We start from the raw sequence: 25,275 nt of genomic DNA, 5'->3' as shown, positions 1-25,275 counted from the left end.
CTCATAAAAAGGCATCATATTTGCGACACGCGAGAGGTCCTATATGACAATTATTTCTACGGCAGCGGTTCTCAGCCTCAACCCTCAAGGAGAGCTGCAGCTGCAGGAAGTTTCTCTAACCTGCAGCTGCACGCACGTCTATGTGACTGGTCGCATTCTGTGTGACCAGATCAGATAAGGCACTTGCTAGTGTGGTCACATCTGATGTGACCATGCCAGGCAAGTGGTTCAAGAGATCCTCAAAACATGACTAGTTGGTGGCACTTAAGGACTGGAGAGGACAACCCCTAGTTTACAGTATATTCCAGGATCGATCCCTCTGAAATCATTACAATAATTTATCCTCAACAGAAGTCAGGCTAACAGGTCTATAATGTCCTGGTTCCAATCTCGTGCCACTGACCCAATTATGACCATAAATATAAGCGACATTGCTCTACCAGTTATTGCAGATTAGTTCTTTACTAGGTGGTGGCTAGCTGCCCTGTGCCTGGGGCTTAATCTGCCTTATACTGTGCTTAGGTGTAATGGCGCCTCCTGGACATCTACTATGTACTGGCACACATGGGTTATTGCTGCACAAGCCATTTGCTGACAATTTTACTCCTTTTTGAAAACAGATGGAAAAAAAATTGTCTATATGTTTAGTCTGCAATTGTTTTTCCTACTTTTTCATATTTAACAGACCTACATTATGAAGTTGTATATTCATTGCGATTTTTTTTCATGAAAGACATTTTAGAATTAGAATAGCTATATTTAGCCAAGAGGTTAGCGAAGACTGAAATTTAAAACTGTATTTCCCTTTTACATATGTTACTACATTCCCTGTATTTCCAGATCACATTTTCAATCTGTCTAGTTTTAGAAATTTATATACATTCTTTTTCCCCCTCTATGGTGGTCATTCCGAGTTGATCGCTCGTTATTTTTTTTTCGCAACGGAGCGATTAGTCGCTAATGCGCATGCGCAATGTCCGCAGTGCGACTGCGCCAAGTAAATTTGCTATTAAGTTTGGTATTTTACTCACGACATTACAAGGTTTTTTCTTCGTTCTGGTGATCGTAGTGTGATTGACAGGAAGTGGGTGTTTCTGGGCGGAAACTGGCCGTTTTATGGGAGTGTGCGGAAAAATGCTGCCGTTTCTGGGAAAAACGCGGGAGTGGCTGGAGAAACGGGGGAGTGACTGGGCGAACGCTGGGTGTGTTTGTGACGTCAAACCAGGAACGAAACTGACTGAACTGATCGCAGTTACCGAGTAAGTGTCGAGCTACTCAGAAACTGCTAAGAAGTGTCTATTCGCAATTCTGCTAATCTTTGGTTCGCAAATCTACTATGCTAAGATTCACTCCCAGTAGGCGGCGGCTTAGCGTGTGCAAAGCTGCTAAAAGCAGCTTGCAAGCGAACAACTCGGAATGAGGGCCTATATTTCCAATTCTTTCATATGTAATCACATTGATTGCATAACTTATAGCACATAGGAGCCGATGTATAAAGCCTGGAGAAGGGATAAAAAATTGATAAGTGCAAGGTGATAACGCACCAGCCAATCAGATTCTGTCATTTTTCAAATCCGTAATGATTGGCTGGGGTGTTATCACCTTGCACTTATCACTGCCTTATCACGTCTTTATCCCTTCTCCAGGTTAATAAATCTGCCCCATAATGCTTGTGGAGGATTTAGATCAAAGGCAGATCAGACGATCTCTCCTAGGGGCATATTAATGACATGTGGCTTGCTTGTCGGCGGATTTTAGGTCAAAATTTAAAACAGCGCTAATAATAAGAATTTACTTACCGATAATTCTATTTCTCGGAGTCCGTAGTGGATGCTGGGGTTCCTGAAAGGACCATGGGGAATAGCGGCTCCGCAGGAGACAGGGCACAAAAAGTAAAGCTTTTCCAGATCAGGTGGTGTGCACTGGCTCCTCCCCCTATGACCCTCCTCCAGACTCCAGTTAGGTACTGTGCCCGGACGAGCGTACACAATAAGGGAGGATTTTGAATCCCGGGTAAGACTCATACCAGCCACACCAATCACACCGTACAACTTGTGATCTAAACCCAGTTAACAGTATGATAACAGAGGAGCCTCTGAAAGATGGCTCCCTAAACAATAACCCGAATTAGTTAACAATAACTATGTACAAGTATTGCAGATAATCCGCACTTGGGATGGGCGCCCAGCATCCACTACGGACTCCGAGAAATAGAATTATCGGTAAGTAAATTCTTATTTTCTCTATCGTCCTAGTGGATGCTGGGGTTCCTGAAAGGACCATGGGGATTATACCAAAGCTCCCAAACGGGCGGGAGAGTGCGGATGACTCTGCAGCACCGAATGAGAGAACTCCAGGTCCTCTTTTGCCAGGGTATCAAATTTGTAGAATTTTACAAACGTGTTCTCCCCTGACCACGTAGCTGCTCGGCAGAGTTGTAATGCCGAGACCCCTCGGGCAGCCGCCCAAGATGAGCCCACCTTCCTTGTGGAATGGGCCTTAACAGATTTAGGCTGTGGCAGGCCTGCCACAGAATGTGCAAGTTGAATTGTGTTACAAATCCAACGAGCAATCAACTGCTTAGAAGCAGGCGCACCCAACTTGTTGGGTGCATACAGTATAAACAGCGAGTCAGATTTTCTGACTCCAGCCGTCCTTGAAATGTATATTTTTAAAGCTCTGACAACGTCCAACAACTTGGAGTCCTCCAAGTCGCTTGTAGCCGCAGGCACTACAATAGGCTGGTTCAGGTGAAACGCTGATACCACCTTAGGGAGAAAATGCGGACGCGTCCGCAGCTCTGCCCTATCCGAATGGAAAATTAAATAAGGGCTTTTATAAGATAAAGCCGCCAGTTCAGATACTCTCCTGGCGGAAGCCAGGGCCAGTAACATAGTCACTTTCCATGTGAGATATTTCAAATCCACATTTTTTAGTGGTTCAAACCAATGGGATTTGAGGAAATCTAAAACTACATTTAGATCCCACGGTGCCACCGGAGGCACCACAGGAGGCTGTATATGCAGTACTCCTTTGACAAAAGTCTGGACCTCAGGGACTGAGGCCAATTCTTTTTGGAAGAATATTGACAGGGCCGAAATTTGAACCTTAATAGATCCCAATTTGAGACCCATAGACAATCCTGATTGCAGGAAATGTAGGAAACGACCCAGTTGAAATTCCTCCGTCGGAGCACTCCGATCCTCGCACCACGCAACATATTTCCGCCAAATGCGGTGATAATGCTTCGCGGTGACTTCCTTTCTTGCCTTAATCAAGGTAGGAATGACTTCTTCTGGAATGCCTTTTCCTTTTAGGATCTGGCGTTCAACCGCCATGCCGTCAAACGCAGCCGCGGTAAGTCTTGAAAGAGGCAGGGACCCTGTTGAAGCAGGTCCCTTCTCAGAGGTAGAGGCCACGGATCGTCCGTGACCATCTCTTGAAGTTCCGGGTACCAAGACCTTCTTGGCCAATCCGGAGCCACTAGTATCGTTCTTACTCCGCTTTGCCGTATGATTCTCAATACCTTTGGTATGAGAGGCAGAGGAGGAAACACATACACCGACTGGTACACCCAAGGTGTTACCAGCGCGTCCACAGCTATTGCCTGCGGATCTCTTGACCTGGCGCAATACCTGTCCAGTTTTTTTTTTTTTTTGAGGCAAGACGCCATCATGTCCACCATTGGTCTTTCCCAACGGTTTATTAGCATGTGGAAAACTTCTGGATGAAGTCCCCACTCTCCCGGGTGAAGATCGTGTCTGCTGAGGAAATCTGCTTCCCAGTTGTCCACGCCCGGGATGAACACTGCTGACAGTGCTATCACGTGATTCTCCGCCCAGCGAAGGATCCTGGCAGCTTCTGCCATTGCACTCCTGCTTCTTGTGCCGCCCTGTCTGTTTACATGGGCGACTGCCGTGATATTGTCCGACTGGATCAACACCGGTCTTCCTTGAAGCAGAGGTTCCGCCTGGCTTAGAGCATTGTAGATTGCTCTTAGTTCCAGAATGTTTACGTGAAGAGACTTTTCCAGGCTCGACCACACTCCCTGGAAGTTTCTTCCTTGTGTGACTGCTCCCCAGCCTCTCAGGCTGGCGTCCGTGGTCACCAGGATCCAATCCTGTATGCCGAATCTGCGGCCCTCCAATAGATGAGCCCTCTGCAACCACCACAGAAGAGATACCCTTGTCCTTGGAGACAGGGTTATCCGCAGGTGCATCTGAAGATGCGACCCTGACCATTTGTCCAACAGATCCCTTTGGAAAATTCTTGCATGGAATCTGCCGAATGGAATTGCTTCGTAAGAAGCCACCATTTTTCCCAGGACTCTTGTGCATCGATGTACAGACACCTTTCCTGGTTTTAGGAGGTTCCTGACCAGGTCGGATAACTCCTTGGCTTTTTCCTCGGGAAGAAAAACCTTTTTCTGAACCGTGTCCAGAATCATCCCTAGGAACAGCAGACGAGTTGTCGGCATTAATTGGGATTTTGGAATATTCAGAATCCATCCGTGCTGCTTTAGCACCTCTTGAGATAGTGCTAATCCCATCTCTAGCTGTTCTCTGGACCTTGCCCTTATTAGGAGATCGTCCAAGTATGGGATAATTAATACGCCTTTTCTTCGAAGAAGAATCATCATCTCGGCCATTACCTTTGTAAAGACCCGAGGTGCCGTGGACAAACCAAACGGCAGCGTCTGAAACTGATAGTGACAGTTTTGTACAACGAACCTGAGGTACCCCTGGTGTGAGGGGTAAATTGGAACGTGGAGATACGCATCCTTGATGTCCAAGGATACCATAAAGTCCCCTTCTTCCAGGTTCGCTATCACTGCTCTGAGTGACTCCATCTTGAACTTGAACTTCTTTATGTACAGGTTCAAGGACTTCAGATTTAGAATAGGCCTTACCGAGCCATCCGGCTTCGGTACCACAAATAGAGTGGAATAATACCCCTTCCCTTGTTGTAGAAGAGGTACCTTGACTATCACCTGCTGAGAATACAGCTTGTGAATGGCTTCCAAAACCGTCTCCCTTTCGGAGGGGGACGTTGGTAAAGCAGACTTCAGGAAACGGCGAGGTGGATCTGTCTCTAATTCCAACCTGTACCCCTGAGATATTATCTGCAGGATCCAGGGATCTACCTGCGAGTGAGCCCACTGCGCGCTGTAATTTTTGAGACGACCGCCCACCGTCCCCGAGTCCGCTTGAGAAGCCCCAGCGTCATGCTGAGGCTTTTGTAGAAGCCGGGGAGGGCTTCTGTTCCTGGGAAGGAGCTGCCTGTTGCTGTCTCTTCCCTCGACCTCTGCCTCGTGGCAGATATGAATAGCCCTTTGCTCTCTTATTTTTAAAGGAACGAAAGGGCTGCGGTTGAAAAGTCGGTGCCTTTTTCTGTTGGGGAGTGACTTGAGGTAGAAAGGTGGATTTCCCGGCTGTAGCCGTGGCCACCAAATCTGATAGACCGACTCCAAATAACTCCTCCCCTTTATACGGCAAAACTTCCATATGCCGTTTTGAATCCGCATCGCCTGTCCACTGTCGCGTCCATAAAGCTCTTCTGGCCGAAATGGACATAGCACTTACCCGTGATGCCAGTGTGCAGATATCCCTCTGTGCATCACGCATATAAAGAAATGCATCCTTTATTTGTTCTAACGACAGTAAAATATTGTCCCTGTCCAGGGTATCAATATTTTCAATCAGGGACTCTGACCAAACTACCCCAGCACTGCACATCCAGGCAGTCGCTATAGCTGGTCGTAGTATAACACCTGCATGTGTGTATATACTTTTTTGGATATTTTCCATCCTCCTATCTGATGGATCTTTAAGTGCGGCCGTCTCAGGAGAGGGTAACGCCACCTGTTTAGATAAGCGTGTTAGCGCCTTGTCCACCCTAGGAGGTGTTTCCCAGCGCTCCCTAACCTCTGGCGGGAAAGGGTATAATGACAATAATTTCTTTGAAATTATCAGCTTTTTATCAGGGGCAACCCACGCTTCATCACACACGTCATTTAATTCTTCTGATTCAGGAAAAACTATAGGTAGTTTTTTCACACCCCACATAATACCCTGTTTAGTGGTACCTGTAGTATCAGCTAAATGTAACGCCTCCTTCATTGCCAAAATCATATAACGTGTGGCCCTACTGGAAAATACGGTTGATTCGTCACCGTCACCACTGGAATCAGTGCCTGTGTCTGGGTCTGTGTCGACCGACTGAGGCAAAGGGCGTTTCACAGCCCCTGACGGTGTTTGAGGCGCCTGGACAGGCACTAATTGATTGTCCGGCCGCCTCATGTCGTCAAACGACTGCTTAAGCGAGTTGACGCTATCCCGTAATTCCACAAATAAAGGCATCCATTCTGGTGTCGACCCCCTAGGAGGTGACATCCCCATATTTGGCAATTGCTCCGCCTCCACACCAATATCGTCCTCATACATGTCGACACACACGTACCGACACACAGCAGACACACAGGGAATGCTCTACACGAAGACAGGACCCACTAGCCCTTTGGGGAGACAGAGGGAGAGTCTGCCAGCACACACCACAAAAGCGCTATATATGACAGGGATAGCCTTATAATAAGTGCTCCCTTATAGCTGCTTTATATATATCAAAATATTGCCATTAAATTTGCCCCCCCTCTCTGTTTTACCCTGTTTCTGTAGTGCAGTGCAGGGGAGAGACCTGGGAGCCGTCCTGACCAGCGGAGCTGTGAGAGGAAATGGCGCCGTGTGCTGAGGAGATAGGCCCCGCCCCTTTTTCGGCGGGCTCGTCTCCCGCTATTTTGTGAATCCAGGCAGGGGTTAAATATCTCCATATAGCCTCTGGGGGCTATATGTGAGGTATTTTTAGCCTTTTAATAGGTTTTCATTTGCCTCCCAGGGCGCCCCCCCCCAGCGCCCTGCACCCTCAGTGACTGCGTGTGAAGTGTGCTGAGAGGAAAATGGCGCACAGCTGCAGTGCTGTGCGCTACCTTTAGAAGACTGCAGGAGTCTTCAGCCGCCGATTCTGGACCTCTTCTTACTTCAGCATCTGCAAGGGGGCCGGCGGCGTGGCTCCGGTGACCATCCAGGCTGTACCTGTGATCGTCCCTCTGGAGCTGATGTCCAGTAGCCAAGAAGCCAATCCATCCTCCACGCAGGTGAGTTCACTTCTTCTCCCCTCTGTCCCTCGTTGCAGTGATCCTGTTGCCAGCAGGAATTACTGTAAAATAAAAAACCTAAGCTAAACTTTCTCTAAGCAGCTCTTTATGAGAGCCACCTAGAATTGCACCCTTCTCGGCCGGGCACAAAAAACTAACTGGAGTCTGGAGGAGGGTCATAGGGGGAGGAGCCAGTGCACACCACCTGATCTGGAAAAGCTTTACTTTTTGTGCCCTGTCTCCTGCGGAGCCGCTATTCCCCATGGTCCTTTCAGGAACCCCAGCATCCACTAGGACGATAGAGAAATTACGTGTACAACGCGCTGGAGAGTCACAGACCATATTAGTGCCACCTCAGTCAGGCAAATTTTGTATCCTGTTCGGCATCACCATTTTGTTCCACAAATCTATGCACTCTACCATGGATGAATTGGCTATGTTACACACAGTGTTCTACTGCATTTCAATAAGGATGGGATTTGCTGTAACATAAAACAAACTGACAAAGCCTGCTACCAATACATAATAGTTGTGTCCTTACCTGTCGGAGGAGGCTGTTTGCTCTTGGAGACTGTAAACGATGGGGTGTGGTCGCAGATAACATTTTCTGTCTTGCTAGATGGCCCCGCAGAGCTGCTTGAAGGAACATGGCCGACTATGAAGGGAACACAATGGGGAGGTGCAATAATTAATAACACTAGCCTAAAAGGAATTCATAAACACAAACCTATCCAACTTAGTTTTCTGGAACCCCATATGGTGTGAGGTGTGTGCAGAAAATCTACCAGAGTGATGGAGACGGGGCGAAGGGCTCCCCTACATTTAACTGTCATATGATTTGAGGTATGATATCGGTAGACTGTTGTTCATGCTTGAAAAGCGTATTGCTTGACAATACAGATGCATTTAACCATCTGTGAAAGTGTGAAAGTAGTACATAAATATTTGTACAAGATTACCCTTTTCATCATTTTTGTTCTTAAATGATATGTATAATATATTTCAGATGACATATTACAACTGACAACTACTATATTTTTATTCTACATGGCATCTTTATGTTTATTATTATATGAATAAAGAAAACATTGCCTATTCAATGCACAAAGTGCATTAATCCATAGTAACCAGTCAGATGCTTGCTATTATTGTCTTTCATTAGGCAGATAATAGCTAATTGCAGGTTGGATGCTGTGGAAATGCAATGTTAGTGAAAGATCACTAGTGGGTCCCAGTTATAATGACCAACAATATAAAATGTAGCTTTACTATGAAGTAACAAACGAAATATCACCAAATATTCTTTTTAATGATCGGTGAAATTTCAGTATGATGCGCTGACGAAATACCTCCATACACAATTGCCTAATCTTTCGAAATATCCAAGATAATCCCAAATGTCAGTAAGTTCCCAAGGACTCCCAGGAGAGTGGACCTTCCTTCTATATCTTGCCCAGATCGTCAGTGAGGTGAATGGGATGAGAGAGTGATGAAACAATTTGCAGTGAATTTGCCTTAATAAGCCCCATCCGTGCTAAGCCGCAATGTCACAAACTGGGAAGGTGAGTAGGAGAAAATAATAGGATTTTAATACCTACCGGTAAATCCTTTTCTCTTAGTCCATAGAGGATGCTGGGGTCACATTAAGAACCATGGGGTATAGACGGGATCAGCAGGAGACATGGGCACTTTAAGACTTTCAAAGGGTGTGACCTGGCTCCTCCCTCTATGCCCCTCCTCCAGACTCCAGTTTAAGGAAACTGTGCCCAGGGAGACGGATATTTCGAGGAAAGGATTTATTATTAAACCACGGTGAGCATCTTACCAGCTTACACCTCAAGCATGCCGCAGAACGTGGCATTCAATAGAACACAAGCCAACGGCATGAAGAATTTTCAGCACTATGCTGACAAAAACCGAAACACAACCTGTGTGTAACCACAACCAATAACTGCAGATACAGTACGCACTGGGACGGGCGCCCAGCATCCTCTACGGACTAAGAGAAAAGGATTTACCGGTAGGTATTAAAATCCTATTTTCTCATACGTCCTAGAGGATGCTGGGGTCACATTAAGAACCATGGGGTTATACCAAAGCTCTAGAACGGGTGGGAGAGTGCGGACGACTCTGCAGCACCGAATGACCCAACATGAGGTCATCATCGGCCAAGGTATCAAACTTGTAAAACTTAGCAAATGTGTTTGCTAAATAGCTCATCGGCAAAGTTGCAATGCCGAGACTCCCCTGGCAGCCGCCCAGGACGAGCCCACCTTTCTAGTAGAATGGGCCTTCACCTAATTCGGTAACGGCAATCCTGCTGTGGAATGAGCATGCTGAATATTACCACAGATCCAGCGCGCAATGGTCTGCATGGAAGCAGGACACCCAATCTTGTTGGGAGCATACAGGACAAACAGAGCCTCTGATTTCCTAATCTGAGCCGTTCTGGCGACATCAATTTTCAAAGTTCTGACCACAGCCAGAGACTTCGACCCAACGAAGGCGTCAGCGGCCACAGGCACCACAATAGATTGGTTCATGTGGACAGATGAACCACCTTCGACAGACATTGTTAATGTGTCCTCAATTCTGCTCTATCTTCATGAAAGATCAAATAAGGGCTCTTGTGAGACCAGGCCACCAACTCAGACACCCGCCTTGTAGATGCCAAGGCCAACAGGATGACCACTTTCCAAGTGAGGAACTTCAACTCCACCTTCTGTAAAGGTTCAAACCAATGTGATTGAAGGAACTGCAACACCACATTAAGATCCCATGGTGCCACTGGAGGCACAAAGGAGGTTGGATGTGCACAACGCCTTTCACGCAAGTCTGAACTCCTGGAAGGGAGGAAAGAAACCTATAAGGCTGAAATCTGAACCTTAATTGAGCCCAATTTTAGGCCCGTATCCACACCTGCTTGTAGAAAATGGAGAAAACGTCCTAGCAGAAACTCTTCCGTAGGAACCTACTTGGATTCACACCAAGAAATATACTTTCTCCAAATACGGTGGTAAAGTTTAGATGTTACCCCTTTTTTGTTTGAACAAGTGTGGGAATGACTACACTGGGAAAAGCTTTACGGCTAGGATTTGGCGTTCAACCGCCATGCCGTTAAACGTAGCCGCGTCAAGTCTTGATACACGCACGGCCCCTGCCGCAACAGGTCCTCGTGCAAAGGAAGAGGCCAGGGATCTCCTATGAACAATTCCTGAAGATCCGGATACCAAGCGCTCCTTGCCCAGTCTGGGACAATGAGGACCGCTCGAACCTTTGTTCTTCTTATTATCTTTAGAACTTTTGGAATGAAAGGAAGAGGAGGAAATACATACACCGACTGAAACACCCACAGTGTCACCAGTGCATCCACTGTTATTGCTTGAGGGTCCCTTGACCTGGAACAATGGGGGTAATTCTGAGTTGATCGCAGCAGCAAGTTTGTTAGCAATTGGGCAAAACCATGTGCACAGCAGGGGGACATATATAACATTTGCAGAGAGAGTTAGATTTTGGTGGGTTATATTGTTTCTGTGCAGGGTAAATACTGTCTGCTTTATTTCTACACTGCAATTTAGATTTCAGTTTGAATACACCCCACCCAAATCTAACTCTCTGCACATGTTATATCTGTCCCCCCTGCAGTGCACATGGTTTTGCCCAACTGCTAACAAATTTGATGCTGCGATCAACTCAGAATTAGGCTCAATGGGGGTAATTCCAAGTTGATCGCAGCAGGAAATTTTTTAGCAGTTGGGCAAAACCATTTGCACTGCAGGGGGGCAGATATAACATTTGCAGAGAGAGTTAGATTTGGGTGGGTTATTTTGTTTCTGTGCAGGGTAAATACTGGCTGCTTTATTTTTACACTGCAATTTAGATTGCAGATTGAACTCACCACACCCAAATCTCTCTCTCTCTGCACATGTTATATCTGCCTCCCCTGCAGTGCACATGGTTTTGCCCAACTGCTAAAAAATGTCCTGCTGCGATCAACTTGGAATTACCCCCAATATCTCTGAAGCTTCTTGTTGATACGAGATGCCATCATTTCAACTTGAGGAACTCCTCAACGACTTGTCACCTCTGTGAAGACTTCTTGGCGGAGGCCCCACTCTCACGAATGGAGATCGTGTCTGCTGAGGAAGTCTGCTTCCCAGCTGTCCACTCCTCGCTGACAGAACGCTTGTATGTTTTTCCGCCCAGCAGAAAATCTTTGTGGCTTCTGCCATTGCCGCTCTGCTTTTCGTTCCATCCTGACGGTTTATGTATGCTACTGCTGTTACAGTGTCCGACTGGATCAGTACGGGTAGACCTCGAAGAAGATGTACCGCTTGTAGAAAGCCGTTGTAAATGGCCCTTAACTCCAGAACATTTATGTGGAGACAAGTTTCCTGACTTGACCATCTTCCTTGGAAGAATTTCCCCTGTGTGACTGCTCCCCAACCTCGGAGGGTTGCATCCGTGGTCCCTAGGATCCAGTCCTGGATCCCGAACCTTCGCCCCTCTAGAAGGTGCGAACTGTGCAGCCACCACAGGAGTGAGAATCTGGTCTTGGAAGACAGGATTATCCTCCGGTGCATGTGTATGTGGGACCCGGACCACTTGTCCAACAGGTCCCACTGGAACACTCTGGCATGGAACCTGCCAAACTGAATGGCCTCGTAGGTCGCAACCATCTTCCCCAGCAACCGAATGCATTGATGGATTGACACTCTTGTTGGTTTCAGAATTTGTTTGACCAGACTCTGGATCTCCAGAGTCTTTTCCACTGGAAGAACAAACTCTCTGTAGAATCTAGTATTATTCCCAAACCGACAACCGTGTCGATGGGAACATCAGTGATTCTGGCAAATTTAGGAGCCAACCCTGTTGTTGAAGAACTGTCAGGAAGAGTGCAACGTTTTGCACCAACTGGATTCTTGATCTCGCCATTATCAGGAGACCGTCCCAGTACGGAATAAATGTGACTCCGTACTAGAGAAGGAGAACCATCATTACCGCCATCACCCTGGTGAAATTGGTAATGACCATCCTGAATAGCAAACCTCAGGTAAATCTAATGCGGAGGAAAATGTAATTAGACCTCCTTTATCCTTTTTCCAGATTGGATATCACCGCCGTCAGAGATTCCATCTTGGATTTGAATTTCTTTAAGTAGAAATTGAGGTATGTCAGATTTAGGATTGGTCTGACCGAGCCGCCTGGCTTCGGGAGCACGAAGAGGCTTGAATAACAGCCTTCTCCCTATTGTGACAGGGTACACCAGGACAATGACCTGATCCTGACACAACTCTTGTGTTGTGTCGCATACTACCTCCCCGTCCGGAGGAGAATCGGTAATATTGAAGAATTGGTGAGGGAAAACGTCTGGAAACTCCAGTATGCCCCCTTGGGACACTATTCGTAAAACCCACAGGTCCAAGTCCGTTCCAGGACTGACTGAAAAGTTTCAGACGTGGCCCCACCGGTGTGGGCCCCCGCAAGAGAGTCCCAGCGTCATATGGTGGATCTGTCAGAAACAGAGGATGATTTCTGCTCCTGTGACCTTGAAGAGGCTGCTGACCTCTTCCCTTTTCTCCTTCCTCTACCTGCAAAGAAAAGGGGAATCAGTATCTATTGGGCCGACATGACTGCATCCGACAATTATACGTCATCATCCATTGTGAGGGAACATAGGCCCAGAAGGTAGACTTACCAGCGGCATCTGCCGAGATCAAATTAACTAGGCCGTCACCAAACCAGGCTTCACCTTCATAGGGAAAAGACTCCATATCTTCTCGGAGTCAACCTCAGCATTCCATTGGTGAATTCACAACGCCCTCCTAGCCGAGACCGCCATGGAATCGGCCCGCGAACCCAAGAGTCTTCTATCCCTTTCAGTCGCACGAAAGCATGCTGCAGCGTCCTTGATATGACCCAACGTAAGGAGTATCCCATCTCTCCCCAGGGTATCTATAACGGATGACCAGGCAACCGACCATTTTTGAATACTACTACTCCCCCATGCGCATGTAATGGCAGGTCTAATTGACGTACGTGTGGACACATAACTAGAATATAACGTAGCTTCCTACATATGATCCGCTGGCTTTGTGACAGGGCCCCGTGCAGAACAGGGGGTGACACCCACTTTATTCTATCCGCGGCGGGAAAAGAATAAATAATCGAATCCTCTTGAGGATTTGAAACCAGCTCGTCAGGGCTGACCCAGACTTTCTCAAACAGAGCATTCAGCACATGAGAATGAAGAATGTTACTTCAGCTTTATTATACATTTTTATATATATATATATATATATATATATATACACATACATACATACAAATATACACATATATACACACACATAGATTCCTTTGTTCAGAACAGCAGGGTCCACAGTGACGTTAATACGTCCTTATTATGCACTAATCATGTACTAAATGCTCTTTTTTTTTTTTTTTTTTTTATCTCATCAGGAAACATTACGGTCGACATCGGAATTAGCATCTTAGCATCCGTGTCGGTATCAGGGAGTAGTAACTGGTCAAAATAACCTGTTTGCGACCCCGAGGGGTCTGAGGGAAACATAACTATGAACAAGACATCCTCCATAGATATTTTCTGTGTCTGTTACACCGATTTATGCAACTTTACTATACATCGAGGACTCCATTGCCTATTTGTGTTAGTCGCTCGGAGTGCCGCACCAACCTGCTGTATTTATCCTTCCCATGTGAGGGCACCCAGCGCTTTTGATTCTAATGGGAGAGCCGGACCTGTCTGCTATATATATATATATATATATATATATATATATATATACATACATACCTAGCCCTCTCTGATATGCATCACATGAACATGCAATTTTTTACCCAGTCAGATATTGGTGGTGCCGACAGGGCCACCCACACACGTCTGTGTCCCTAATATAGTTTTCTCTTGGGAAAAACATTCATCCACCTACATGTTGACACACATGTACCAAGTACCATCAGGAGTCGGCGGGAAGCACTCCGCCTCAGACATGCCGACACACTTGTACCAAACATGTCAGAGAGACACAGATAGAGTTTGCCAGCTCATAACCCAGCGCTTAATCAACAGTTCTGAACACTATAGCATGCCCCAAACCTGCAGCGCTTTTATATTAAACATATATTGCACCAATTTTACTGTCCCCCCCGCGTTTTACACCCTGATACTGTCAGCAGTGTGAAGAAGGACCAGCGTCTCTGCTACAGAAGATGCTGTGAGGGCTAAGCCCCGCCCCCGTAATGGCGCGCTTCAGTCCTGCTATTTTTGTTAAAAATCTTTATACTGGCGAGGGTTAGGACAGTGCCCTGGCACCTATGTCCCCTGTTGCCAGTCTTATATTCAGGTATATATGCTGCCCAGGGTGCCCCCCCCCCGCGCCCTGCACCCTGTAGTACCTCTGTGTGTGGGAGCATGGCGCGCAGCGTGCGATCGCTATGCGGTACCTCAGAAGCAGTCACTGAAGTCTTCTTTGCTTCTTCTACTCACCTGTCTTCTGACTTCTGGCTCTGCAAGGGGGATGACGGCCGGCTCTGGGAATGAGCCCCTAGGCGTACCTAGTGATCAAACCCTCAGGAGCTAATGGTGTCCTGTAGCCAAAGAAGCAGAGCCTTGAAACTCACAGAAGTAGGTCTGACTTCTCTCCCCTAAGTCCCACGAAGCAAGGAGACTGCTGCCAGCAGTTCTCCCTGAAAATAAAAACATGAGTCTTTTTCAGAGAAACTCAGTAGAGCTCCTCAGTGTGCATCCAGTCTCACTGGGCACAGATTCTAAACTGGAGTCTGGAGGAGGGGCATAGAGGGAGGAGCCAGATCACACCCTTTGAAAGTCTTAAAGTGCCCATGTCTCCTACGGATCCCGTCTATACCCCATGGTTCTTAATGTGACCCCAGCATCCTCTAGGACGTATGAGAAAGGTAGTTATATCGGGATGTAGTTATGTGACTTGCCGGTCACATTACCTCACCCTACATCCTGCCCCCCGAGAATCCCGACGGTCAGCATGCAGACCAAGAGGGACTATTCCAACTCGCGGGTTTCAACGACACACAGAGTGGGAAGAGAACATGTGGCGACCGCAGCAAGCACGCAAGGGGCTTGTTACACTCACCCCGCCCACGACCACCACGGCATTCCACTGTCGGGATCACGGCGGAGATATGCTCACCGCTGGTCACGTAATACACACCCATTATATCTGAATGTGTCGCACATATGCATCCTTTGTGTACAGGTATGTATAGAACATTGACAGACATAACCCCACTAACCTATTTTCCTGCATTAATCACTTGGTTCCTAAGTTTACAACCTCTAATGATGCAATTTGGTGGATTCTAGGAGCTAGTGCTATTTCATACCAGAGAGATGTTATAGTGCCCTCTATTTTGTTCTGTTTTGCTATTGCTTACATTTGTAGGGCCTGTTGCTTTCGTTCTAGCCCAGCTCATCCTAACCTTAATGGTCACCATATAATAATAGCAATAAGATCATAAAGATGTCTACCTCTTCCAGGTCGTCGTTCTCTTCTTTCTGTAAAGGAAAACACGCAGTAAATAAAAATGCTAAAGCTAGAAATACAGCTTGGCCTAGCGGAGAGTTCCTCTGATACGTAATTGCCACATTGTTCGGTTGACTGCCACCTTGGGGACAAATGGAGAAACTGCATAAAGCTTTCTTAGCATTATAAAGTTAGGGGTTTTTTTCCCAATAAAATGCAGATGTGTCTGTTGCTTGGACCGATACTACTGAAACTATAAAATAATCGTTATGGTAGACTTACCATTGATAACTTTATTTCTCCTAAGTCCACAGGATCCACATGATAACATTGGGATATGAGGTAGCGACAGCGGATTGGCACCAAACGATCAAAGCTTTCGGCCTCCCAGAATGCAACGGGCCCGTCCCTATATCCCCGCCTCCTGGCTCAGGCAAATCAGTTGTTTTTCAAAGCTCAAGGCAGGAGCATCATAGAGAGCCCTAATCAGGCGAGAAGAACACACATGAAAGAAGGAATCCCTTGCATCCCGTGCAAGAAGGAAGAGGCTAGTGAGTGAAAGGATCCTCAGATCAGGTACGTCAGGGTGGGATCCCTGTAGATCCTGTGGACTTAGTAGAAATAGAGTTATCAACGGTAAGTCTACCATAACGATTATTTCTCCTGCAGGGTCCACAGGTTATCCACAGGATAACACTGGGATGTCCCAAAGCAATTTAGTGGCGGGGACGCTCCTGATAGGACTGGAGAATCCTTTCCCCCGAATTCAGCATCCTAAGAGGCAAAGGCATAATGTCTAATGGATGTGTTAATGGAAGACCATGTGGCTGCCTTACATATCTGTTCTAATAAAGCACCATGTTGTGCTGCCCATGACGGACCTACCTTATGAGAAGAGTGAGCAGAGACACTAGCCGGCACAGGGAGATCAGCTTGAGAATAAGCTTCTGAATGAAGAGAGTGTCTGTTTTTCTGATGGCACTGGTACGATCCACGTAGATCTTTAAAGCACGGACTACGTCCAACGATGCATCTCCTGCAGAAAGGTCCGGTCCTTGGAAGGCTGAGACTACAATTTCTTCATTAAGGTGGAATTTAGACATCACCTTAGGAAGATACCCAGATTTGGTTCTGAGAACCGCTCTATCTGGACAAAAAAAATCAGAATAGAAGGGCGACATAACAATGCCCGTAAATCTGAAACTCTTCTAGCTGAAGCAAAAGCCAGTAGAAAGAGAACTTTAGCTGTCAACCATTTAAGATCCACTCGTTTTATTGGTTCAAATGGGGCAACTTGAAGGGCCTTTAGGACTAAACTTAAGTCCCAAGGCACTGTAGGAGGAACAAAAGGAGGTTGAATGTGCAGCATTTCCTGGAAAAAAAGTGTGCACATCCTGTAGGTTAGCAATTTTCTTTTAGAACCATGCAATCAATGCTGACACTTGCACTCTCTGCCTGAAGGAATGCTAGGCCTCTGGAAACTCTGAAAGACCTAGGGTCAAATTTCCACTGCACCATTGAATATAGGCTTGCCATATTCGGTGATAAATGCGAGCTGAGGATGGTTTCCTTGCTCTGAGCATTGTTTGAATTACCTGTTGTGAAAATCCTCTTGCTTTCAGGATGGAAGTCTCAAGAGCCACGCTATCAAAGACAGTTGATCCAGGTGCTTGTGACAGCAAGGACCCCGAGACAGTAGATCTGGACGTTGAGAGAGTAGGAATGGGACATCCATCGACAGCCTATGCAGATCTGTGTACCAATGTCTCCTGGGCCTTGCCAGAGCAATCAGAGTCACGGCGCCCCTTCCTTGTTTTGCCTTTCACATTACCCTGGGTAACAGGGAGATTGGTGGAAACACATAGGCCAGATGAAAGTCCCGTCTCACTTACAGGGCATCCACAAAGATAGTTTTGGGATCCTTTGTTCTTGACCCGTATGCGGGAACTTTGGGGCAAATGTATGAAAGTGCGCTTTGGTTTCTGCTGACCACAGCGCACTTAAAGCATGCATTTAGCGCTTCTCTTCAATGTATGCACTGGCAGCACCCCCGCCGCTTACCGCTTCCCGGCAGTTGAGAATCGGAGACGAAGGGCAGAGGCAATGTATAACTGCCTCTGTTGTCACTTTTCGCCTCCTAAGGCCGCCGGTCCGGTTCGCCACCCCCCGACCAGGCGCTGTGTGGCAGCGCCATTCAGGGATATTTTTTATTATTATTGAAATTTTGAGCCTAAAACTTTATTGCTCGTGGACAAACACGTCCTAATCGCGCATGCGCCTCCTGCTGCCAGCGGCGCGAGTAGGGCGAACGGCAGAAGGGCGCATGCGCAGAAAGACGCTGACAGCGATAACAGCCCAGCTGATGTGGAAGGTGCGCTATCGCGGGACAGGTAAGATAACGCCCTCCCACATCGGCAGGGGGCTCAATAATATATTGTGGCGGCGGCTGCGGGCTTATCACCGCGATAATGTGGTGATACGCCCCTGGACACATAACGTCCGTTAGGACAATTTTCATACATCACCCGCAATGTTGTTCTGATGGGACGCCATGAGATCTATCTCTGGTAACCCCCACTTATCTACCAGAACTTGGAAGACCTTGGGGTGTAAAGCTAATTCGTTTCCATGAATGGCGTGTCGACTGAGAAAATCCGCTTCCCAGTTTAGGACTCCCGGAAATAACACTGCGGACAAGTCTGGATGATCCAATTCTGCCCACTTTAATGTGTGACTTTCCTCTTTCATTGTGTTTTGGCTGCGAGATCTTCCCTGATGGTTGAGGTACGCTACTGCCGTTGCATTGTCCGAGCGGATTTGGACTGGTTTCCCCTGAAGGATGTCGTTGCCTGAATAAGTACCATATATATGGGCTGAAGTTCCAATATATTTATTGGCAAGCAACTTTCTTCCTTGGTCCACTGCCCCTGTAAGCAACTCCTTCCTGACACCGCTCCCCAGCCCTGAAGGCTGGCATCCGTTGTCAGAATTTCCCAATCTAATATCCAAAAGGGTCTCCCTTTGTCCAGATGGGATGTCTGTAGCCACCAGGGTAATGACCTCCTTACTTCCAGGCCTCGAATGGAACTGAGCATAGTCCACCATGTCGAATTTCGACACCATCAACCCCATCACATGCATTGCTGCGTGAATGGATACAGTTTGACTGTGTAGCAGCTCCTGAATCCTTGACTGAATTTTGGATATTTTGTTCAGAGGTAAAATTACTCTCTGACGACCCGAATCCAACACAGCCCCAAAGTGAGTCATCCGTTGTGACGGAACCAGGGACGACTTTGCCCAATTTATGAGCCAACCGTGTCTCTGCAAACAAGCTATTGTCTGTTGCAGATGACAATGAAGCAATTCATGATATTGTGCCAGGATTAATAAATTGTCGAGGTATGTAAAAATCCTTATCCCCTGTTGACGGAGATAAGATGCCATTACCATCATAATTTTGGTGAATACTCTGGGAGCTGTGGCCAATCCGAATGGTAGGGCCTGAAACTGAAAATGTTGCTGGAGGATAGCAAACCTGAAATAGCACTGATGGGACAGTGCTACAGGAACATGTAGGTAAGCATCCCGTATATCCAGGGATACCATAAAATCCTCCGGCTCCATGACCAAAACAATGGACCGTAAAGTCTCCATATGAACCGAGGCACCCAAATGTACTTGTTCAGCACTTTGAGATTGAGTATGGGCCGGCACGACCCATTTGGCTTCTGGACTAGAAACAGGTTGGAATAAAAACCTTGTCCTTGTTGAGCAGGAGGAACTGGAATTATCACTCCTGACTGAAGCAACTTCTGAACTGCCTCTTGCAAAGCCCTGGCCTTTGTTTCCACTGAAGACGGGCTGGTACAAAAAAACCTTTGAGGAGGGTGTTTCTTGAAAGCAAACGCATAACCGTGAGATACCGTTTCTTGCACCCAGGCATCTGTGGACTGCTGCCAGATCTGTGCAAAATGAAGAAGTTGTCCTCCCACCCTGGGGTCCCCCAGGTGGAGGCCCACACCATCAAGCTGATGGCTTATTTTCGGATTTGGAAGCCTGGCCCTCTGGTAGCCCAATGTTTTTTAGTCTTACCAGACTTGTCAGATTGAGACTATTTGCCATAACCCTTTCCTTTTGCTTTTCCTCGAGTCCAAAAGGGCCGAAAAGCTGGAAATCTAGGTTTAGATTTGTCTATGGAAGGAAACTTCACTTTCTTGGAGTCTGCTTCTGACTCCAAAATACTGTTTAATTATTTACCAAAAAGAATATCTCCAGCAAAAGGCAAAGACTCCAGAACCTTCTTGGATTCTGAGTCAGCTTTCCATGTTGGTAGCCAAACCGCTCTGCGAGCTGCTACTGCTACTGCTGAGGCCGATGCTTGAGAGGAAATTTTACCAATATCCAAGGCTACTCCTTCCATAAAAATAGCAGCCTGTTTGATATGTGCAATATGGGATTTTTGCTCTCTAGGTGCCATTGAAAGATCATCCTCCAATGCATCCGCCCAGGCTGTCACTGCTTTTGTCATCCAAGCTGAAGCCATGGCTGGTCTTATGATTGCCCCAGACAAAGAGAAAATGTTTTAGAAAACCATCTATTTTCCTATCTGTGACATCATTTAATGATGTTGAAGGCAGAGGTAATGTAGATTTTCGCATCAATCGAATGACATGCGTATCTACTTTGGGAGCCATCTCCATTTTCAAATAGTCCCCTGCTGGAAGAGGATAATGGGAATTCCATTTCTTTGGAATTCTAAACTTCTTACTGGGTGTAACCCAAGCCTCTTGCATAATTTCCGTCAGCTGTTCTGACCCAGAAAACTCAGTCCTAACTGTTTTGGGATGCTTAAACACAGGTGCCTTACATTTTACCAAAGGCTCTGCTGCCTCCTCTAAGCATAGAATGGCTTTCCTAGCACTAATTAGCTCAGGTATGTCTACTGAGCTTAGGCCTTCATCCTCGTCTCTGTATGCAGACCCGGAGTGCGATGAGTCCTCATCCTCCGACGAATCCTCATCTGAAACAGGTGTAGACTGTGAAGATGTTGTTGCATGTCTATGTAATTACTTACCACCGGCCTTTCAGCCTGTTTTTGTTGAGAGGCTGCCATTTCCTGTACTGGAAGTGATAAACCCCAGGTGAAATGATGCATGTAAGAGTTAATAGGGTATAGGAGCTGGCATTATCCGCTCAGCTATACTGGATAATGTCTGTGCAAAAGTAGCCCATGGTGGTTCAACTTGAACCTGTGCCTGCCTTGGATTATTCAAGAGGCTTAGGTGAAAGCTAAAACAATTTGCACATATTCCATTTTGAACCAGAAATCTAACTCTCTCTGCACATGTTATATCTGCCCATCTGCTAACAAATTTGCTGCTACTGAATTAGGCCCTTAGTGCTGTATCACCCGGCTCTGGAGAGTGGGATACAGGGAGACTTCCCCCCGCTTCCAGGAACGATCAATACGTTAGTGAACGCTGAGTGGATCCAGACGCTATTAGTGTACACAACCGCCCCGTGAACCTTCAGTGAACACAGACGCCCAAGTGAACACCAACGCACCAGTCATACAACTGCCTACGCTGCGACTGGGTCCTTTAGGACACACAGCGTCTCAGACGGAAGCGGGGACTCAGTTCATGGCGGGAAACTCGGAGGAAACTGGTCATGGGAGGTTCTTACCCCCACTGCTGACATCAACCCTAGGGATCACGGCCTCATACTAGCCCTGGAGCCTATGATTCCTGAGGTGGCAACCGCATCAGCGACTGTTTGGTAGTCTCCATCCCGAAACAGTGCGGCTGTGTCTTGGGTTTCCCCTACTAAGCGGAACCGATGCCTTACTTTCTCCTCGTGCTCCGGCCACAGCCTGGTAACATCTGCTGGACTTGCTAGTACATCCTAGATAGACGCCCGCCGTAAACAGCACTGTATATGTGGGTAAGCGTTGTCGCGACCCGGCGGGGAGTTATTGGAGCGACTCTAAGGAGCGCTTAAGAAGCTTTTTAGTAAGAGCGCTAAAAAAAACTAGTAAGACTATAAAAATAAACTAAAAAAAGCTTATGGCTGCTAAAAACCAGCAGCCCATTGACCATGGTCCGGCTCCTGCCATACCAAACAAAAAACTGATTTGCCTGAGCCAGGAGGCAGGGATACATGGACGGGCCCAATGCATTCTGCGAGGCCGAAAGCTTTGCTTGTTTGGTGCCAATCCGCTGTCGCCACCTCTTATCCCAATGTTATCCTATTCACTAGGAACAAGTGCCAACACTGAAGCAGACATTTATGGCACTGAATGCTATTATATTGTCAAAGTCGAAAAATATCGTGATCCACAATGCCTTGCACTAACCCCATACACATGCCCGCTGCGCGTGCACACGCTCTCCCGTGCGTGCGCATATTCGCAGTTGCGTGACGATACCTCCACGGCCGTGCTCTTTGGCGCGTGGTATGCGCATTTACGGTAGAGTTTGTGTGCGTCTGGCGGGCGACTCGACCGCTACATATTTAACCAATATAATGTGTTTTATAGGTAATAGTCCCCTTAATAATATCTGTAAGTATGTTTAGTGTAAATGGTTCATGGACTTGGGAATTCCTCTTTTCATGATACGAAGGGTCTGACAAAGGTTGAACAGTGGTGTCTGGTACCTAACTGAAGAGTATTTTATTAGAAACAATCCGGTGCTGGTTAGGTAATCGCTCCTGCGTATAGTTATGTCTATGAGTAGTTTATGGACATTTACTGTATTTGCGGTTCATTATCCATGCGGCGGGAATCCTAAGGATACCTCCCATCTGGGCAGTTTGAAATAGTCACAGCCCACCTGTTCGAATCCACCTATGACCTTTTGTTATAATGCAGAGGGACATTCCTGTGTCCAATGAACAAAGAAATTGTAGGGCCCTTTGTAGTGTACTGTATGTTGTGTATATAAGGCAGCCAGCCTGGGCCAGCTCACTCACTTCTCTCTACAAGGTTTTCTCTGTGATGACTGAGAGCTGGTTTCCAGGACTGCGCTAGCGATCATTCCCACGTGTGTAAGTTTCTCTGTGACCATCTTGTTCTCCTTCTGTGTTAGCCATTTACTCTCTCTCTCTCTCTGTTATTGTTTGCGATTGTGCCGCTATTGTATATTCATGTCTAGTTATTCTGTTTAGATATTAATGTTAGTTTTGTAGTGTATAAGCTGTTAACTGTACTTTTCCCTTTTACTTACTAAAATCATCTAGTAAAGGTGTTGGAACCTTAGCAAGGAGTGTGTGTTTTACTAGTTATGATATAGGGTTTCTGAGTGTCTTAATCGCTCCAACAGCTTTCATATGATAAGGGTTAATCAGCGTTACATTGTGGTGATATTACAGTACTAAGGTTTATAGCATAAGCATATCCTTACAGTGTGTTGTTAACAAAGTTTTCTGTGTGTAATTCAGTGAGCGTCAGCACCGCTCGTATCCCGCTCTCGCGGTACAGCGTCCGCTACGCCAATAGCGTAGCATTACGGTACTGGAGCCGCCTATAGCGTACTCGATACTAAGCGTAAGCTGTGAGCGAACGTGCCGCTCGTGCGTTTCGACCACGGCCTAGCGTCTGCTACGCTAAGTGCGTACCATTACGGCACCTCGTGCGCCTATTGCGTACATTGTTTTTAATAAGTATATAGCTTAGGTTCAAGGTAAATAATCAGCTTTATCAATTGGGGGCTAGTCCGGTCCACCTCATATCCGCAGTCAGGCGAAAACACGCAGACTTTATCGATCAGCAAAGGGCGGATAGGTAGTATATTGCGTACATTGGTGGTCATTCCGAGTTGTTCGCTCGGTAAAAATCTTCGCATCGCAGCGATTTTCCGCTTAATGCGCATGCGCAATGTCCGCACTGCGACTGCGCCAAGTAAATTTGCTATGCAGTTAGGAATTTTACTCACGGCTTTTTCATCGTTCTGGCGATCGTAATGTGATTGACAGGAAATGGGTGTTACTGGGCGGAAACAGGCCGTTTTATGGGCGTGTGGGAAAAAACGCTACCGTTTCCGGAAAAAACGCAGGAGTGGCCGGAGAAACGGAGGAGTGTCTGGGCGAACGCTGGGTGTGTTTGTGACGTCAAACCAGGAACGACAAGCAGTGAAATGATCGCAGATGCCGAGTAAGTCTGGAGCTACTCAGAAACTGCTACGAGGTGTGTAATCGCAATATTGCGAATACATCGTTCGCAATTTTAAGATGCTAAGATTCACTCCCAGTAGGCGGCGGCTTAGCATGAGCAAATCTGCTAAAATCCGCTTGCGAGCGAACAACTCGGAATGACCCCCCATTGTCTTTAATAAGTATATAGCTTAGGTTCAAGGTAAATAATCAGCTTTATCAATATGTATTAAAGTAAAAATAAGTGCTTATTATTTGCAGTATAATGTTACTACATTAATTGCTCTAATAATTAGCCTTATGGTTGACACTTTGCAGGACATTTCAGTAATCTGCCAGATATATGAGCTGCTGCTACTTTAACTCAGCAGACAGAACCCTAGAACAGTTATGACTTTCGCTGTTATGACACAGTCAGGGCAATAAGAGAACCTCACCCGGCTTTTATAACGCTTCCAGTTCTTCTGTATAAGTTGTGCAGCTTCTTGTTTCCTTCGCTTCTCTCTTCCGCTGGAGGAACTGAAGGAGCCACGGGCAGACGATGTGCTAGGTGAGCTTCTTGCAGAACTCGGATAGGACCCTGGTGACTCATCCTGTGACTGGTAAGAGGAGATGAATTACTTGCTACATTGGGCAAAGGTGTTTCTGGTCTAACCACATATAGAACATTTTTATTAAAATTAATATTCACATGCTTACAACTCACTAGGCTGCTATACCTAACCTGTGCTTTCCAGGTGTTAAGGAGTGCACAGAGAGGTAAACAGAGAGGTAATACTAGGATCAAGGTAAAAAGATATACTGGCGAGAATGGGTCCAAGAGAGGCGGATAGTGCAGTGTGAAAGGTGTAACACAGCCGGATACAGTAGTGTGAAAGGTTTAACACAGTCGGATACAGTAGTGTGAAAGGTGTAACACAGTTGGATAAAGATTTGCATAGTACATAGGTGATCGCAGGTGGATGTAGCCAGTTCTCCGTCCACAGGGCATATGCGCTGTGTGCCGAGCACTGTCCGAACCACCTTAGTTATGGCCCTGGTAAGAAATACAGCTATCCTTCTTTATTACTCCCCCCACCTCTATGCCTCACTCTCTCTAAATTGATAAAAGCTTGACCTGCCCACTAATAACGCCCCACTGTCAGTGGGCGCTGAACCTGCACTGCTCCCTCACTGCTGCTGCTACCTGGCCCTGTACTCAGTGTAAGCTTGCCGGGCATCAGTGGCATCAGACTCCATGTTTACTTAACTGCTGGCCTGCCCGAGCTCACTCTCCTAAGTTCTGACTCTCCACTCCTGTTGCCCACCCAAACGACGCAGCGCCTTGGTGCAGGGTACTGTGGGAATGGGCTGGAAGAGACGTCATGATGCTCTACCAGTTCCAAGAAACACTGCGGGAGACAGGGAAGACGGGAGGGGGCAGAGCACTTGGACGGGCAGCTGCAGTGT

At 46.8% G+C, this 25,275-nt stretch overlaps 1 protein-coding gene across 3 annotated transcripts in view; it reads right to left on the bottom strand.

Annotated features, from left to right (window-relative positions):
* IQCE (IQ motif containing E) overlaps nt 1-25,275 on the bottom strand; it is a 208,346-nt gene that overhangs the window by 4,477 nt on the left and 178,594 nt on the right. For all 3 annotated transcript variants that reach the window (XM_063934625.1, XM_063934624.1, XM_063934626.1), the window contains 3 exons: nt 24,264-24,425; nt 15,678-15,704; nt 7,692-7,805 (listed from right to left, as the gene is read on the bottom strand). In XM_063934625.1, coding sequence (XP_063790695.1) covers nt 7,692-7,805; nt 15,678-15,704; nt 24,264-24,425 — 303 coding nt within the window. The remainder of the gene's footprint in view (nt 1-7,691; nt 7,806-15,677; nt 15,705-24,263; nt 24,426-25,275) is intronic.

This window comes from Pseudophryne corroboree, chromosome 7 (genome assembly GCF_028390025.1).
Source record: "Pseudophryne corroboree isolate aPseCor3 chromosome 7, aPseCor3.hap2, whole genome shotgun sequence".
Classification (NCBI taxonomy): Eukaryota; Metazoa; Chordata; class Amphibia; order Anura; family Myobatrachidae; genus Pseudophryne; species Pseudophryne corroboree.
The sequence above is the reverse complement of the archived record's forward strand: the minus strand, read 5'-3'. Positions and strand labels throughout refer to the sequence as shown.